General features: G+C 37.1%; 1 protein-coding gene across 37 annotated transcripts in view; it reads right to left on the reverse strand.

Moving 5' to 3' along the window:
• The window catches only part of ANK2 (ankyrin 2), a 763693-nt gene that overhangs the window by 247812 nt on the left and 495824 nt on the right, over window positions 1-20057 (reverse strand). For all 37 annotated transcript variants that reach the window (XM_072624644.1, XM_072624649.1, XM_072624647.1 and 34 more), the window contains one exon: window positions 17532-17633. In XM_072624644.1, coding sequence (XP_072480745.1) covers window positions 17532-17633 — 102 coding nt within the window. The remainder of the gene's footprint in view (window positions 1-17531; window positions 17634-20057) is intronic.

Below are 20057 nucleotides of genomic sequence, written 5' to 3' on the forward strand. Positions count from 1 at the left end.
TGGCAATAACCCATAAATAACGAATCCTAACAATAGTTCACATTTATATAAGGCTTATTATGTGCTAAGTGTTTTAGGTGACACAGTGGATAGAGCATCAGGATAGTCAGGAAGATCCATCTTTTGTACTTGTCCTGCATACTTAGTTTAAATTCCTTCTTCACCTCCAATTCTTGGAATCTCTGGATACCTTCAAGACTCGGGTTAAACTTCAAATGACATGAAACTCTCCCTTATCTCTCCCCTCCACCCCAGCTAAAATTATAATAATAATTAATATTCATATCATGCTGTGAAGCTTGTAAAGTACTTTACAGTTATTATATTTTGACATTAGTGGTAATATTTAATACTATCCCAAGGCACTAACCTTATTTTTGTTTATTTAAAGTGAAGAGTGGAAAAATAGCTTTACTATTATTTATTAAATGGCCCCATTATCACAAAATAGTTTTACAATGAACAAAAAAGGAACTTCATGATGAGTTCATATAACAGTAATTTTCTGGCAAGTTATACTATAAATAAAAAAAGCAGATCATGTTCTTTCATTTAAAAGTAACAATAAAATGATGGTTCACTCTTAAAAGGAAGGGCATTCTTAAATGAGATGCAATGAGACAGAGTAGATAGAAATCTGACTTCATTGGTTCAAGTATTGCCTCTGACTATATATCACTTAACCTTTCATTGCTCATGGCCAATGATGTTAAACTCAAGTACAAACAAATTCCAGGCATAATGATTTAGAAAACCACAAATTGACATCACCTATGCTGTACTGTATTTTTATTTTGTTAAATATTTTCCATTTATACTTTAATATGGGTTCTATAGGGACAGTTTAATATGTCTGTTCTAGGTAGCCCTATAAAATTAAAAAATGAACAGAAGAGGATGGTCTATACTGGTAGAAGGAATTTCCTTATCTGAGAGATCCCTATACCAGTGTAATCACAAATCCAGCCCTGTCCCTAATCCTGTCTTAAAAGAGGCTTTGTGACCTCAAGTTGTTAGCCATAAGACTCAATTTTTAATTCATTTGATTATGCATTTTGTGTGATGATTATCAAATACTAGTTACCTATTTCATTGGTGCTTATATTAATCTGTTTGATGTCTCTGTCACCTTGTGACAGAATGTTAGTATTAGCTGAATGCTAATTAACTCAGGGCACCTGAATGTCATTTAGTACTAAAATGGGTCAACATCATATAGGAACGCAGAAATGTATTCTTAAAACTCTGCAGCAAAGTACAGACTAGAAGTTGGCTAGTAAAAGTAGCTTGTATGAAGACTGCTACACCTCACTCCTTTTTAATAAGATGGGTCCCTGAGGGAGGCTTGCTGGAAAGAATATCTTCTCTGTCGTGGGGGCAGGTGGTAGCTGCCAAAGACAATTTGAATATTCTCATCCACTTGTTTCAGAGAGGTGTTTTTTTTTTAGTACCCCAGAGAAGTAATTAAGGATAAACTGGGGTGCCCTGTCAACTCCTAAACAAGTAGACCATGCTCCCTTGGGTGGAGGACACCTCTCCCAAATAACTGAGGCAGAAAGAACACTAAACATGTGTTAACCTGAAGTTGCTGGTTGAGTCTTTCTTGAAAATGGTAAATGGTGAAGTTTCATTCCTTGGATGAGCTTTTGTGGGGTCAGAGGTCAGCAGGATTAGTTCCAAAGGAGCCCCAAGAGTTCGGGACCATGGTTTGGTGCTGAATAACTAGAGCTATTAGAAAAGTAGAGTCAAGGTCAGTGGGGGAGGGAGGTGGATTACAAATATTATTGCGATAAAGAAAAAAAATCAATAATAATTCTAAAATAAAAAGTGAACAGTGTTCAATTATCTCTGACCTCTTATAAATGATGCTTTTATTTATAAAATTCATGATTCCAAGATTCTGACACTAATTTATTCTTCAGAACTCTGATCAGCTGTTGCTAAACATACTAGTTCTTATATCTCAAAGCTTTAATTTGTCCTTGGTTCACTTCATTTTTCCACCAAATAAAGAAGTATACTAATTAAGAATTTCCTCTTTGTAATGAGCAGGAAATAGTCTTTTATGAAGCATTACTTCTTGTATTTGGCATTAAGCTTGGGCAGAGTGTCACTACTTGTAAAAAAAAATCTCAAAGTACAATCAGTATTTGAATTTGAATTTTCGTGTTAAATATAGGCAATGATTACAAGTTAAAACAAACAAGTAATGATAAGATGGCCCTTTATAAAACATTTACTCTGTTCATTAAGAATCAAAAAGAAAACTCTCTTGGCAAGCATCTCCCCTAGAAAACTCTCAAGAAAAAATAATGACTAATATTTGCATTTTTAACATATCTTCCACTTACAATATAATGTTGCTAAGCATCACTACAGTATTTTTTTCTTTTGAGCATTGATATAAACTAAAGCTATAAACAACAGAAATTCAAAATGAAATGACTCTTGTAGTAATATACAAAATCAGAACATAATAGCTTGCATTTATATAGTACCCTAAGGTTTGCAAAGCAATTTACAAATATTATCTTATTTTACCCTCACAATTATTCTGGAAAAGTGGTGTTATTATTATCTCCAATTTACAGATGAGGAAATTGAGGCATACAGTGGTTAAATGACTTGTTCAGACTCAAACAACTAATGAGAATGAGGTTGGATTTGAACTTGGATCTTTCTGACTCTAGGTCAAGCAGTCTTATCAACTTCACTAACTGCTTCCAACAGTAACATGAACATAGAATAATATTTTCTACTTACATTAAAACTACTTTCTGTTCCCAGTTTCAGGAAACAATTCTTGTGCTACCTAGCTAATTTCTTGGTATCTACTCCGTTTCCTCAATGACAGTCAAATTTCCCTATTTGGTTTTTATCTGAATAAGCAGACATTTGGATCACCACCCCAAACTCAATCCATCAAGTACTTGTTCCTAAAAGAGCTGTAAATACAGAAGATGTCTGATGTTACATCCACCTGTAGAGAGTTCTGTACTAAAGACATTTTATTCTCTGACATTTTCAATAATTATATCACCAAAATAAACTCCATAAATTCAATTCATCAACAAAAGTTAGTGAAATGCCAGCTTTCAACACTGATTTATGCATATATTAGCACATTTTATCAAATCAGAGTAAATAAGTTCATATGAAACATTGTCTTTTCATTACCTTGTATCTGACACTGAAAACTGAAAAAAATCACGAATGTGATTTTTGTGTGTTTGTGTACATGTATGTGAATGGTTTACTCAGTGCTTCCCATACAAGATTTCAAACAACAACCCAATGATGTCCATGTTACCCTTATTTCATATATATGGAGAGACTGGTTTAGAGGAGTCATATTACTTTCCAAAGGTCAACAACTAGTGGGAACCACATAAGTGATGTCAACTTAAGTCTTTCCTCACTTCTATAATCTTTTCACTAATCTTTCAACATACAAAGATGCTGTTGAGTATGCGTTCTCTCATGAAAGGCCACATGTCAAGTGAACACATCTCCTAAGAAATAAATTCCTAAAGGAAAAAAAAAAGCTAGCAGAATATAGTAAAGAGTTTACGGGGCAGTTGCTTATTAATTTTAGCTCAAAATCACTTCCATAGCATATAACTGACAAACTTGTCAAGTCTGCTACCTCATTTGGCATTTCAAAGCCAGTGAGATTTTTCTCAGATATCAGAAAATCATCCCTGAGACTTAAGGTCTCAAAGAATGGTCTGTCAAATGTGCATTTCATAGGAGAACATGACTTTTTAACTGTTTTGTGTTATGGACTCCTTTGGCAGCCTGGTAAAGTCTATGGATCTCTTCTCAAAATGTTCTAAATGAATGAAATAAAATACATAGGATTACAAAGAAAACAAAAGGATATTGAAATAGTTATCAAGATATTTAAAAAGTCCTCAGACCTCAAGTTAAGAATACTTATTATACACTGGTAAATGGCTAAGAAAAGTGTGGTACATGAATGCATTGGCTTATTACTGTGTCATAAGAAGTAACAAACAGAAGCCTGGAAAGATTTACATGCAGGGTAAAGTAAGAAAAGCCTAGAAGTCAAAATATGCAATGACTATGATAACAGATATGGAAAGAACACCCATAAAATAACCAAAAGTAAATGCTTCAACATTACAAAGAACAAGCATGGACTCCAAAGAAGACATACGAGAAGATGCTTCTGCCCCACTTATTTGCATGGATGGGAGGTCCACAAGTGTGAAACCTTACATATGTTTTCAGACTTTGTCATGTATCCATTAGTTTTTATGGGATTTTCCTCTCTTTTTCCTTATTTTCCTTTTTTCTTTTTAAAAATATTTATTATAGAAATGGCTGTCTCAGAGAGAGAGGGGCAATGGGAGAAATTATGATGATATAAAAAAACGAAATATAGCATTACAGCTTACTTTTTTAAACAGAATCCTTGTCATAGAGAGAAGCCATACTTACCATCCACCACAGTAAGTGAAGGAAAAATAGACTAAAGTATAGGTACCTATGTGCATTTAAGGAAGATTCTTAATTGAAAAGCCCTATATTAAGATCAAGAAGGAGAAAAGAGAACAGCCTTAGTTCATAATATTAGGGTGCTCTAGGTACTGATAATTTTTTTCACTTTTGTCTTGGATTTGAAGTAGCACTGTAGCACTTAAGAGCATACCCTTTGCGGGGAGGGGGTAACAATATGAAGAATCAGAGTATTTCAGGTTCATCTGACAGACAAGTCTTATATCTTGTCTGTCTCTGTAGAGAAATAAGAGGTTCTCCTTGATCTGAAGCCAGTACAGTATAAATAGAATACTTTCCACTAAGGAACTATTGTCTGAGGATCTTTAGTTACAAGTCCCTTTTATGTCTCAGTAATGCCTCAGCCTTGTCTTTTCTTCATAAGAGGGCAGGAGTCCTGTAGATTATAAGATGACTTTTTGAAAGATCCGCCCTGGAGAATGTTTTGTAAGCACTACCTTAATCCAAGTTCACTATGATGGAGAAGAACATGCTCCTTTGTGTGAAGGTTGGGGAGAAGGGGAAGAAATTAGGAGGAAATAGATAACCAAATTTCTAATTTTCCACTCGCAACCAATGCATTTCTTGTAAAAAATTGTAAAAAGGAACAAGAATCATGGCAAAAGTGATAAATATTGCAACATTTTGAATATTACTAATCTATTGTTTGACATAAAATATAGTTGAAAAATTATAATGACAATACTTTAAGTTAGAGGCACTATAGTGGTACAAATGAATCTTCTTTTGCAATAAAACTTCCTAAACCTCCTGGGTATTTTGTTTGCTTAATACTGGCTATAAATGTTTATGAAAAGATTATATAGTCCTTTTGCCTACCTATTACAACTTTGAAAGTCTAAGCTTGCCCCTTTTATTCTTTTTTTCAAGCAGTGATTTTGTTCATTTGTTTGGATTTTTGTTTTGTTTTCGAACTATGGGGAGCCAAGACTTGTGATTTCATCAGCGTATGGAACTCTCTGGTATGAACTACACTCAATAATGCAGAGTTGCAGCTCAGCTGTAACTTTGCCTTGGAGAGGTGCCTGGGTCACTGCGAGATGAAGTGACTCATCCAAGGTCATATAGTCAGCATATATCAAAGGAAGGATCTGAGCACAGGTCATCTTAACTCCTAGATCAGTTTTCTATTGATTATTCTAAGCTACCTCTAACTATGCGAGAGAAAGGAATGGGGAATAACTAATTACCACGCCACACCCAGAGCATAATAACTGACACAAGACATAATACAATAGATCAACACACAAACTCCCTCCTCCGATCCACTGGAAATAATGTTAAAAAGTTGAAGCAACTTCTATTTTAAAAGAGACTAATATTGTTAAGGAGCAAATGTTTCTTGTTTTTTAAGGATTCTGTCACATGATGAATTAATGAAATCTCATATTTCTTTTAAGCCTACAAAGTTATATTGGGTTGGTTCTCAAAACACTAAGAAGAATGGTTATATAACCATGCTTCTTACAATGAGAAATCATTTCATCCAAATCTCATTTTAAGAATTCATGGGCTGACAACACCTACGATATTTCTAGAAAGATACAGCCCACTTTCTTTTTCTTTCCTCCTCCCCCTCTCATTTTTGCTTTCATTCAGAAATAAAGCAAGGTACATAAGATCCAGATTCCCTTATTATAACACCACAATACTAGAACTAAAAGGGAAAAATATCAAGGATGCTTTGTTTGTTTCATTCTTTCATGTTTCACATTAGATTTGAGCACTGACTGTTCAGAGGTATTATTATTATTTCAGCTGAGCAGTTGAGTCTTGACTACAATGGTTTATATAATATTTATCACTGTCATTCATTTCTCATGATTTCTGTAGTAACACAGTTAGAACTGCTTGAATTAATGGCATGCCAGTCTTTTCATTATAACTTTATATTTCTATTCATAAGTATTTTAATTTTAATACTAACAGGTTTAGAGAAAAACTAGACTAGAATTTTAAAACACAGAAATATCATATTCTGCCTACCATAAAGAATAGTCTTTGAACAGACTTTTAAATGTCCATCAATATAATATGTTGAATTGTCACCCCTCACATTGTCAAACTCCAGTCATGGATTACTCCCACCATCCTCCTCCTCCTCCTCTTCTATTCTTAGTTATACATGAGCTGCTGAATGGAGCTAGAGGAAGTCATGCAACTCTACTAATTGGGTCAACTACAAATGCATAAGATCTAATCTCAACTAGGCCCTCTATACAATGGGAGACAGTCCTTTCATTCCTCCTAATTGAATCTAGCAGTTAGTTAGGTGTTTTAGTGGATACAACACTGAGACTGGAGTCAGGAAGACCCAAGTTCAGACATTTACTAGGAAGTCACTTAACATGACTTGCCTCAGTTTCCTCATCTTGTAAAATGGAGCTAATAATATCTCCTACCTCACAGAGTTGTGAGGATAAATGAGATACTTGCAAAATACTTTGCAACCCTTAAAATGCAATAACAATGCTTTTGTTATTTTTGGCTACTTTGTCCTTAGGGCTATACTCTCACTGGTTTATCATGATTTTGGTTTCCCCCACCTGTCTGACCATTTCTTTTCATTCTTCTTTGCTGAATCATCAATAGCTTGCTCCCTTACCATGACTGTACTCCAAAAGTCTGTCCTAGCCAATCTCTCTACACATTGTCTTTTGGGAGCCTCCTCAGCTCACATAGGTGTAATTAATTCTGTGCTGATGACTCATATCTCCGTATGTATCCCTAAATTCTTTTATGAGCTCCATTTCTACATCACCAAGTGGCTATTGGACTTGAACTTATCTAGTTAAGAATCTCAATCTTAACATGCCTAAAACTAAACTAATCTCCCTCAAATCCATACCTCCTACAATCTTCCCTGTCAAGGCTAAAACCATGCTTTCAGTAATGCCAATATCCAAACTTGGTGCCATATCAATCTCCTCACTCTTACCCTACATATCTAAGCAAATCATTAAATCTTGTCATTTCTATCTCTTCAATACTTTTCAAGCATGTATATCCCCTTCTTTCTAATCATATGGCTACCACCCTAATTGAGCTCCTCATCACCTCACATCTGGACAAATTCAATGGACCCCTAATTGGTCTCCCTGCCTCTAGCCTTTTTCCTAAAGTAAGCATAAACATATAACCAATAAACATCGGATCATGTTATACCTCCCATATTCAAACTCCAGTAATTCTCTATTATCTAACGATCAGATGCAAACTTCTCTTTCTGACATTTAAAACTATTTACAATGTGGCTTTCTTCAGTCTTTCCAGCACTCTTACACATTATTCCCCTCAATGAATCACCTGTCTAGCCAGACTGGCCTTCTTCCTGTTCCTCACCTACGATATTTCACAGGCCTTCTCCATGCCTTTGCTCTAGATGTGTCCTCTGCATAAAATACCTCTCTCCTCACCTATGCCTCTTGGGATCTTGGTTTTCTCCAAGGCTTAGCTCAAGCTCCATCTGCATGCAGCCTTTCCTCCTACACCCAGCTTCTAATACCTTCGTCTTTAAAGTTATCTTTTATGGATTTAGTGTATACCTATATGTCCACATATTGCACACCTTCCTTATTAGAATATAAGTTCACTGAGGACAGAAAGGGTATTATCTTTTGTGTGTATATCCTCAGCATCTCTATGCCTGATACATAGCAAGTACTTAATAAATGCTTACCTATTGATTTAATCATACTACCAAAGTTGAATGAACCAAAGTTGAATGATCATCTAGTGGCTGAACTGGGATTGAAATCCAGGTCTTCTGAGTTCAAGGCACAGTAGTTTTTCCCCTGTGCCACAATAGCTCTGATAGTAGATATTTTGTGCACAGATCTTACTAAGATATAAAGTAGATTTAGAAAGTTCCATTATTTACGTTCAAATAGAGTAAGACATTTACTCCACTAAGTTAAAAAGTATGATAAGATCTATGTTTTAATTATGAAATATTTTATTTTTCAACTTCATAGTCAGTCAACAAGCATTTGATAAACTCTTACTATGTGCCAGGCACTGTGCTAAACACTGGACATATGAAGAAAGACAAAGCCAGTACTCTATCTTCCCTCAAGGAGCTCACATTCTATAGAGGAGAGAACATTTAAAATAACAAGCTACATACAAGATAAATGCAAAGTAGATAGAGGCTAATCTCCAGTTCATCATATTTTTTTAAACTTTTAACCTCTAATTTGGGAAGAAGTTTAGATATAGATAAGTTTTATATTTAATCTGGCTATGTACATTAAATTTGTACTATTGAAATTCCTTGAACAAAGGAAAAAGTGGATTATACTTATACATATTCAAAACATATAGGAAATATTTTTTAAAATTTCATAATAATGAATGATCAGCTCCAATCCTGTTTACAGATTGTGTATTATTAAATTGCCCTTGAAGACTTTACATTTGGTTTTTGTCCTACATTAGTTAAATCCAAAATTTAAAAACAGCAAGGAGTTGGATAGGTACACTTTAGATATAGTTACATAGTGAGTTGATTGCATTACATGACAGCTTGATTCCTTATGCTCCCATTGACATAGCCTTAAAAAGTACCAACATTTCAGAAATTCAAAGAATCTGAGAGCCAGCTAGAATCCTAGGGAAATGAGAGAATACTTCTATATTTGCCTAAAATAGTATATGCTATTATTATTCAGATTCCCTGGGTATCTTTTTGTAAGGTAGAGCATAAGAAGATACACAGAAAATAAGGCTACTATCATGGGAGATCAGGGGAATACCATAGGCTTAAGATAGCTAGATTTCAGGAAAAGTTTATGTTTCGAAAAATCTCTTAGAATATCCTCATGAATGAGATAAAGTGTGGCTCATAGAACACTTAACATGGGTTTAAGGATGACCAGGTCATGACTTGTTGGTCAGGTGGCAAGAATAGTAAACTATAGATTGATAGGCTATGTTATGTTGCTAGCATATTATGTTAAAGAACCTAGAAGTAAGACACCAGCATGTTCAAAAGAATCACCTATGGAAGACTTAAGAGATGACAAAGACAATATTTGAAGAAAATAAGAAAGCGTGAATGGGCTGCAATCTGTTGTTGTCTTCATCCTTCATTGACAAAAAAGACCATGCCATCAGAGAAATGATGACATGACTTGCACTTCTTTTGTTTTGAGTGAGGGAGGGCCGTACAAGGTCACCAGTCTCACTTCTCCTCTGCAGCCATCTGAATCCAATGACCAGATATAGAAAAGAGCCACATTCAGAAGGTAACAAATCTACCAGTGAATTTAACAATTTAATCTGGAGAGTTCTAGCAGACTGCTTTGGAGAGCTGGCCTTAGTCATCTCTTCTAGTGATCATGGAGTTACATTAAAGCACAGAGAACTTGACTGCAAAATTTGTAAATGACATGAAGTTTCAAAGGATAGTCAACACACTGGATGGCAAAATCAGAACCAAAGATATACAGACAAGTCAGAATAATAGATTAGAATTTTGTTTAAATTCAATTGTGGGGGCAGAGCCAAGATGGTGAAGTAGAAAGACATACCCACTCTAGTTCTTCCCTCAGAGCCCATAAAATACCAGTAAATAATGACTCTAAAAAAATTCTAGAGCAGCAGAAGCCACAAAATGACAGAGTGAAAGAGATTTCCAGTTCAAAGGTAGCCTTGAAGACTGACAGAAAAGGTCTATCATACAGGGTGTGGAGTGGAGTGCAGTACACAGAGCACAGCCCAGACTTGGTGGCACAGTACCAGCAGAAAAAGGATCTGAGCAGGACTTGGGGGCAGAATCCCTGGCAGCAGCTGCAGGTCCCAGATCCCTCAACTCAAACATCAAAGACAGCTTCAAAGGTCAGTGAGAAAGTTTTACACCTGGGTGAGAAGGGAGCAGGGTCCTCCTCTAGCCCAGGCCCCAGGTGACAACAACAGCAGCAGCATCCATTTATGGAGCCCTTGGCCTAAATCCCTTGGGGGAATTGAGTCGCTGATCTAGGTCTCAGCCCTGAGTGGTGATCCTGGGGTGAGGAAGAGTGCTGGCATAGTAGAGCTGGCAGAGGCTCTGGAAAGGGAATTCTACTTGCAGATGCTAGCCAGAAAAGCTTTGGTAGCTCCCAGACCAGAGCACAGGCCAGGAGAGAAGTAAACTCCTCTCCCTTGATTGTGCCACCTTGGAGGAACTGACAACTTACAGGTCCCCAGAGTATACCCTTCTCTTGACAAAGGACTCAAAAGTCAAGTAACTGGCTGGGAAAACGTCCAAAAAAGGGAAAAAAATAAGACTATGGAAGGTTACTTTCTTGGTGAACAGGTATTTTCTTCCATCTCTTTGGGTGAGGAAGAACAATGCATACCACAAGAGGAAGATCCAAAAGTCAAGGTTTCTGCATCCAAAACCTCCAAAATAAATATGCAATGGTCTCAGACCACGGAAGAGCTCAAAAAGGATTTTGAAAATCAAGTAAGAGAGGTGGAGGAAAAATTGGGAAGAGAAATGAGAGCAACGCATGAAAATCATGGAAAGACAGTCAAAAGATTGTTAAAAGAGACCCCAAAAATGCTGAAGAAAATAACATCTTTAATAATAGACTAACTCAAATGGCAAAAGAGACTCAAAAAGCCAATGATGAGTAGAATGCTTTAAAAAGCAGAATGAGCCAAATGGAAAAGGAGGTTCAAAAGCTCACTGCAGAAAATTGTTCTTTCAAAATCAGAATGAAGCAGATGGAAGTTAATGACTTTATGAGAAACCAAGAAATTACAAAACAAAATCAAAAGCATGAAAAAGTAGAAGACAACGTGAAATATCTCCTTGGAAAAACAAATGACCAGGAAAACAGATTCAGGAGAGACAATTTAAAAATTATGGGACTACCTGAAAGTCATGATCAATAAAAGAGTCTAGACATCATCTGTCATGAAATTATCAAGGAAAATTGCCCTGATATTTTAGAACCAGATGGTAAAATAAATATTGAAAGAATCCACCAATCACCTTCTGAAAGGGATCCAAAAAGAAAAGCTTCTAGGAATATTGTAACCAAATTCTAGAGTTCCCAGGTCAAGGAGAAAATATTGCAAGAAGCCAGAAGGAAATAATTCCAGTACTGTGGAATTACAATCAGAATAACACAAGATCTAGCAGCTTCTCCATTAAGGAATGGAAGGACTTGGAATATGATATTCCAGAAGTCAAAAGAACAAGGATTAAAACCAAGAATCACCTACCCAGCAAAACTGAGTATAATACTTCAGAGGAAAAAATGGTAATTCAATGAAATAGAGGACTTTCAAGCATTCTTGATGAAAAGACCAGAGTTGAATAGAAAATTTGACTATCAAACACAAGAATCAAGAGAAGCATGAAAAGGTAAACAGGAGAGAGAAATCATAAGGGACTTATTAAAGTTGAATAGTTTACATTCCTACGTAGAAAGATAATATTTGGGTAGTTGGAGGGTGAGTTGAATATGAAGGAATGATAACTAGAAAAAATAAAATTAAGGGGTGAGAGAGGAATATATTGAGAGGAGAAAGGGAAAAATAAAATGGGGCAAATTATCTCTCATAAAAAAAGGTAAGAAAAAGCTTTTTTAACGGAAGGGCAAAGGGGGGGGGGAGGTGAGAGGGAAAAAGTGAAGGTTACTCTCATCACACCTGGCTTGAGGAGTGAACAACATGCATACTCAATTTGGCATGAAAATCTATGTTACACTCCAGGAAAGTAGAGGAGAATGGAATAAGTGGAGTGGGGGGATGATAGAAGGGAGGACAAATGGGAGGGGGGAGTAATAAGAAGTAATCACTTCAGGGGAGTGACAAGGTCTTAAGAGAGAATATAATAAATGGAGACAGGATAGGATGGAAGGGAATATAATTAGTTTTTCACAACATGACTATTATGGAAGTCTTTAGCAAAACTACACCTATATAACCTATATTGAATTGCTTGCCTTCTCAGTGGGGTTGGGTGGGGAGGGAGGAAGGGAGAGAAGTTGGAACTCAAAGTTTAAGGAATGAATGTTGAGAATTGTTTTTGCATGCAACTGGAAAATAAGAAATACAGGTAATGGGGTATAGAAATCTATCTTGCCCTACAAGAAAAGAGAGAAGATGAGGATATGGGAAGGGAGGAGTGTGATACAAGGGAGAGCAGATTGGGGAAAGGGGTAATCAGAATGCATAGTGTTTTGTTGTGGGAGAGGGGAGACATGGGGAGAAAATTTGGGACTCAAAATCTTGTGGAAATGAATGTTGAAAAATAAATTTAAAAATAATTAAATTGTGACAAATTAAAATTCTACACAGGTTCAGAAAGTTATCTGTATAAGTATAGGAGAAAGGGTTAGGAATCAGTATATGTAAAAAAGAACTGGGGGTGGCCTCAATGAAATATTAGTGCAAAGCATTCAGCCAAGAGGGCCAACATGATCTTAGGTTGCCTCATCAGAACCATAGTACTTACAATGAAGACGGACAACATGACTTCATGCCGTCCTCTTCCTTAGCAGATCACAGCTAGAGTTTTGTGTTTTTCTGAGCCCCATATTTCTTTTTTTTTAAATTTATTTATTTATTCAACTTTTAACATTCATTTTAACAAAATTTTGGGTTCCAAATTTTCTCCCCTTTTGTCCCCTACCCTTACCCTGAAACACCGAGCATTCTAATTGCCCCTATCTCCAATCTGCTCTCTCTTCTATCATCCCTCTCTGCCCTTGTCTCCATCTTCTCTTTTGTCCTGTAGGGCCAAATAACTTTCTATACCCCTTTACCTGTATTTCTTATTTCCTAGTGGCAAGAACAGTACTCGACAGTTGTTCCTAAAACTTTGAGTTCCAACTTCTTTACCTCCCTCCCTCCCCACCCCTTCCCTTTGGAAGGCAAGCAATTCAACACAGGCCATATCTGTGTAGTTTTGCAAATGACTTCCATAATAGTCATGTCGTGTAAGACGAACTATATTTCCCTCCATCCTATCCTGCCCCCCGTTACTTCTGTTCTCTCTTTTGATCCTGTCCCTCCCCATGAGTGTCAACCTCAATTGCTCCCTCCTCCCCATGTCTTCCCTTCCATCATCCCCCCCACCCTGCTTGTCCCCTTATCCACCACTTTCCTGTATTGTAACATAGGTTTTCATACCAAAATGAGTATGCATTTCATTTCTTCCTTTAATGGAATGTGATGAGAGTAAACTTCATGTTTTTCTCTCACCTCCCCTCTTTATCCCTCCACTAATAAGCCTTTTGCTTGCCTCTTTTATGAGAGATAATTTGCCCCATTCCATTTCTCCCTTTCTCCTCCCAGTGTATTTCTCTCTCACTGCTTGATTTCATTTTTTTAAGATATGATCCCATCCTCTTCAATTCACTCTGTCTCTATGTGTGTGTGCATGTGTGTGTGCATGTGTGTGTGTGTAATCCCACCCAGTACCCAAATACTGAATAGTTTCAAGAATTACAAATATTGTCTTTCCATGTAGGAATGTAAACAGTTCAACTTTAGTAAGTCCCTTATGACTTCTCTTTGCTGTTTACCTTTTCATGCTTCTCTTCATTCTTGTGTTTGAAAGTCAAATTTTCTTTTCAGCTCTGGTCTTTTCGTGAAGAATGCTTGAAAGTCCTCTATTTCATTGAAAGACCAATTTTTCCCCTGAAGTATTATACTCAGTTTTGCTGGGTAGGTGATTCTTGGTTTTAGTCCTAGTTCCTTTGACTTCTGGAATATCCTATTCCATGCACTTCGATCCCTTAATGTAGAGGCTGCTAGATCTTGTGTTATCCTGATTGTATTTCCACAATACTTGAATTGTTTCTTTCTAGCTGCTTGCAATATTTTCTCCTTGACCTGGGAACTCTAGAATTTGGCCACAATGTTCCTAGGAGTTTCTCTTTTTGGATCTCTTTCAGGCAGTGTTCTGTGGATTCCTTGAATACTTATTTTGCCCTCTGGTTCCATAACCTCAGGGCAGTTTTCCTTGATAATTTCATGAAAGATGATGTCTAGGCTCTTCTTTTGATCATGGCTTTCAGGTAGGCCCATAATTTTTAAATTGTCTCTCCTGGATCTATTCTCCAGGTCAGTTGTTTTTCCAATGAGATATTTCACATTATCTTCCATTTTTTCATTCTTTTGGTTTTGTTTTGTGATTTCTTGGTTTCTCATAAAGTCATTAGCCTCCATCTGTTCTATTCTCATTTTGAAAGAACTATTTTCTTCAGTGAGCTTTTGAACTTCCTTTTCCATTTGGCTAATTCTGCTTTTTAAAGCATTCTTCTCCTCATTGGCTTTTTGAACCTCTTTTGCCAATTGAGTTTGCCTATTTTTCAAGGTGTTATTTTCTTCAGCATTTTTTTGGGTCTCCTTTAACAGGGTGTTTACTTGTTTTTCATGCTTTGCTTGCATGTCTCTCATTTGTCTTCCCAGTTTTTCCTCCACCTCTCTAACTTGATTTTCAAAATCCTTTTTGAGCTCTTCCATGGCCTGAGCCCATTGAGTGGGCTGGGATACAGAAGCCTTGACTTCTGTGTCTTTCCCTGGTGGTAAGCATTGTTCTTCCTCATCAGAAAGGAAGGGAGGAAATATCTGTTCACCAAGAAAGTAACCTTCTATAGTGTTATTTTTTTTTTTCCCTTTTCTGGGCATTTTCCCAGCCAGTGACTTGACTTCTGAGTATTCTCTTCACACCCACTTTGACTCCAGATCTGCCGAGCCAGTGCTTGGGATCTGAGATTCAAATACTGCTTCCCAGCCTCAGGGCTTTTGGCAGGGGCAGGGCTGCTATTCAGTGTGAGATCAAGTTCAGCTGCTTGGGTGGGGGCAGGGCTGCCTCATGGGCTCAGTTCCCTCAGGGGGTTTATGTAGAGACCTTCAACAATGGATCTGGGCCCAGGTCTGCTCCCGCCTCTGCTGCTGCCTCCCTAATGGCCTGAGTTATGGGGGCACCCCACTCCCCTCTCGACCTGCCAAAGAGACCCTCTCACCGACCCTTGTCACCTGTGGGTGGAGGGACCCACACAGCCACTGGAGATTCTGTCCCTGAAGCCTGCTCAGATCTTCTCCTCTCAGTGCAGCGCAGGCAAGGCAGGGCTGGGCTCTGCTCTGGGTCCAGGGTGAGACAGACCTTTCGTGAGAGGTTTTCAGGCTCTCTGGAACAGAAATCTCATCTGCTCCATTGTTCTGTGGCTTCTGCTGCTCCAGAATTTGTTGGGAGTTCTTTTTTACAGATATTTCATGGGCTGTGGGTTCGGAGCTAGCGTATGTGTGTCTTTCTACTCCGCCATCTTGGCTCTGTCCCTGAGCCCCATATTTCTAAAAGAAACTGATAAACTATAGCTGTTGCTATGGTTAAGTTATTTAAGTCACTCTTTCTGTGTTACCCTGTTTGGGGTTTTCTTGGCAATGATACTAGAATGGTTTGGTATTTCCTTCTCCATCTCATTTTATAGATGGGAAAACTGAGGAAAACAGAGTTAAGTATTCTTCAGTGTAACTACTAGAGGATATACAGAGAGTTCGTAACTTTCATAGTGAGGAGACTCAAAACCATGTCATCTAACAATCACTTAAAACAAGTAGGGATCTTTAGTCTAAAGAACTAAAGACTTGGTGATGGGTTGTTACATGATCATATGGATGAGTGATTGGGTTCCTTCTATTTGGCACCACGACACAGAAAGAGATGTAATGGGCAGAAATTCCAGAGTGTAAGGGGATATTTTCTAACAATTAGTATTGTTCAAAAGCAGAATTGACTACTTTGACAGGGGTGACCCCACTGAATATCTTCAAGTAGAATTTGGTTGATGATTTCTTATAAAGGGTATTCCTGTTTAGGTACAAGTTGAACTAAATGATCTCAGGGGTCTCTTCCCACTCTGAGAATTTGTGATTGTGTTATGCTACTGAGATGTCAATTTATGGGTAGCTTCAGGGTTTTTCCTCCATTTATTTTCATTAATTCTGAAAGACTGCAAAAGTTCAAATGGCCCAAAGCCAGAAATATGATAATACAACTGAGTTCAAGATGTGCTCAGAGATAGAATAAGTGAAACCACAGATGGAGTTGAATCCACAAGTGAAAACCTCCTGTGAGCTTAAAATTAACCAGGATTATATTCATTTCTCCAGCCAACTATCTGTTCACAAAAATAGAGATTTAGCTTACTATAGTGAAAGCTGAGATCCAATGTGCTTTTTTTCTTTATGCCATTAAAATATTGGTCTAAAACGGTATGAAATCAAAATCTTTGAGGCTTTATACTTGATTCAAAGGCTACAGTCTCTTTTATAAGGAAGTGGTAGATAAGGAAAGTAATCATTGAAATGTTTAAGCTCCTTTAAATGCTAAATGTCTCATCCAAGGATTCTAGCCCCTCATTAGGCTCTTCAACAGAGCCCTTTTGGCAAAGCTGCTAATAAAAGGGAGGGACCAGGGAGAAGTAATTTGAATTTCATTTTGTTTAATTCCCTTAGTCCATATCCTAATATCCTAATAACCATCACAAAAGTAAATGGCAGTCTGTAGTCCAAGGGAATGAGAAGCCAAGGTTTTGGACCAAGAATCAAAAAGAAACAAAAAAGAGTTGACTTAGTAGTATAATTCTCTGCCAACATTTCTGACTAGAAAGAACAAAACCATCTTGTAAGCATCATTGTTACTTAGGTTTTAAGACACTGACTTTTGTTAACCTGTTGGCTATGGCCAGTAATACAAACTCTAGATGAAAATTTTCTCCCTGTCAGGGTTAATGGACTCTACATACTTGAAGGTTCTGTCTAGGGAAAAACTAGTTTTCTTTACTTCTTAAAGTCTTAGTCACTCTGTTAGCAATATATAATACTGATAACCATGGGAAAAGACCCCAGGGCTCTGAGTCGGTTCAGAACACTGAGTATTATTTCATTTCAGGACATGCAGGATTTTTTATCCTTTATGCCATTAAAACTTTGGTCTAAAAAAATAGTATAGAATTAAAAATCTGGAAAGATACCATATCTCTTACCTGATTGCATGTATTGATATCTATTCCTCCTTTTAAGTACTCCACCACTTTGTCAAGATTGCCAGCTCTGGCCGCTCTGAGAAAGCTGGCATTGCTGTCAGACTGTAGAAAGAAGCAAAGCCCTATGGTGAGTTACAGTTAAGAGAAAACCATAATCCAACAGAGTCACACAAGTTTACATTTCAAATCAAAGAAAGCAGCTTAGGTTGCAAAGACTTCTTAATGTGAGGTTTAACTTCGAGTTATTTGGGGTAATAAAAGATGGCAATGAAAGATCACAATTTTTCCTGAGAGTAGCTAAGGTTTGCTTAAATGAATGACAAATGTGCTCTACTATTTCAAAGAGAATAAAAACCCAAAGTTTCTACTTGAAAATAATTACTACCAATTTATTCCCAATCTTCAGCATGTGCCTGAATTTGAAAGTGAATTTTTATAACCGTGAAACCCAGGCTGTGCCTTTATGTCCCAAGCCTTAAAAAAAAAAAAATACAGCTCTAGTAAGAATCAGCCAGTGAAAAGAAAATTAATTCTTTTTTAACTCCTTCACTCCTTGCTCTTCCTATGTGTCTCTGGCTGAATACTAAGTAGTAAAGTAAAAAATTAATCATTTCATATGAGAAAACAGCTGAAGCTGATAAGGTGATCTATTCAGATGAAGCCAAAGCAAATAATGAGGATGAGCCAAATTATGTTGGGAATGGGGGTAGGGAGCGGAATCTAAATCAGCTGGAATAAGCACCAATCTAAAATCAAGAGGAGAAACACAAAGATAATTAAAAGTATTTATTCCATATTCTTTTCTGACTTCATTGAAACCCTAACTGTTGGTGTATTTGTTGATGGATTTCCTATAAAAATATGTTGAGGACACAATCACAATCCGTGTACTTAGCATAATGCCTGATACATAGTAAGCACTTAATAAATGCTTATTGACTGACGGGAAATAATAAAATAATATAATTTTATTAGACTGGGAGAGATTTTAGAGACAAGAGTTCCATTTTTCTGATGTGAAAATTGAGATCTGGAAAAGTTAAACGGATTCTCCAGAGCTACAAAATCCCTCCTATTGTGATTTCAATATATTTTCAAAATAAATATCATATGATTGTGTTTCAACAATAATTGTTGAGCAAAAATTGAAGTAATAATGAGACTGTTACACAACAAAGAGAGGGTAAAATCCAGGTTTGCCAACTTGTAATGGGAACGTTGACAGTTCAGGACAGTTCAGGACAACTATGGTTCCTAAGACAGCATATAATGATGGAAAGGTTAATCTATAAACTTAACTTTGAGATGATTTCCATACTTCTAATATTATTTGCAAGTGAGTGGGGGATTGTTAAGCTTTGAGACTGAGCTGAACTGTACTCAACTCATTGCCCATAAGTACATATGCCCATAGATTTTAAAAATCTGATATACTGTTTACTACCACACATGACTACGTTCAACCCTTAAAATGTCTCATCCCGTTTCTTAAGTAATGCAACTAGAGGTGATCCCACCTCTTGTCCTCTAAAGACAATACCATACTCTCCATCCTCCTTTCAGTAGTACACATAGCAATCCCCACAAAATGTATCTGTAATGCTGCAATGACTGAAATGTGACCTGCCTACTCCATGACATTGGGGAGTTTATGTCAGCTAATTCTAAATGTCCACAAAGATTCTGCTCGTTCAGGATCCTTGCCACACCACTTAAAAATGAAATTTGAATCTACTCATGTGCCTTCCTTGACCACCAAAATAATACTCAAGTACAGTTCAATGGAGCCACAAAGAAAACACTATGTCTCTCATCTGCAGGCTGTTCTCACACACACACACACACACACACAAACACACAGCACACACACACACACACACACACACACACACAGATGGTATAAAATATTCTGTCCAAGGATGAATAGAGGACAAGATTTAGGGAGAAGATGAGCCAAGAACATTAGATTTGACTTCTGTTCCCTATTTTCATAAGACACAGTAAGATTGTGTGATGGCTCACTAAGACAACACTATTCACTACAGAACAGTAATCTCATGTACCTGAGAATGGAATTTTGAATCCTGATGGCTCTCCTGGGCACCTAGACATAGGAGAATGGAGGGGAGGGCCCTAGGTCATACATACTTAGCAATCTGCTTTGAATGATTCTTTACCTGAGTAGAAGGTGAAAGTGGTAGGAGGTATGTGATCTTTCAAAGTAATTTGACTGTGCCAACTCAGTGTCTAATGTGAGTAATCTGGGGAGCAAGTCAGGGGCCCTTCCTGTCCCTGGAGTATTAAGGCTACTTGGGGGAGGAAGCTCCTCCATTTTTGCACCAAAACAACAAGAATCCAATGGTTGGGATAAGAACGGCACTGACCCTCAATGGCCTACATTAGGAGAAAAATAGAGGGAAAATGATAATAATTTAATAATCATGGATATTCATATTATGCTTTAACCTTTACAAAGTACTCTATAGATAGTATCTTACTTGAGTTTTGCATTAACCTTGTGGGGAA

This window comes from Notamacropus eugenii, chromosome 7, assembly GCF_028372415.1.
Source record: "Notamacropus eugenii isolate mMacEug1 chromosome 7, mMacEug1.pri_v2, whole genome shotgun sequence".
Classification (NCBI taxonomy): domain Eukaryota; kingdom Metazoa; phylum Chordata; class Mammalia; order Diprotodontia; family Macropodidae; genus Notamacropus; species Notamacropus eugenii.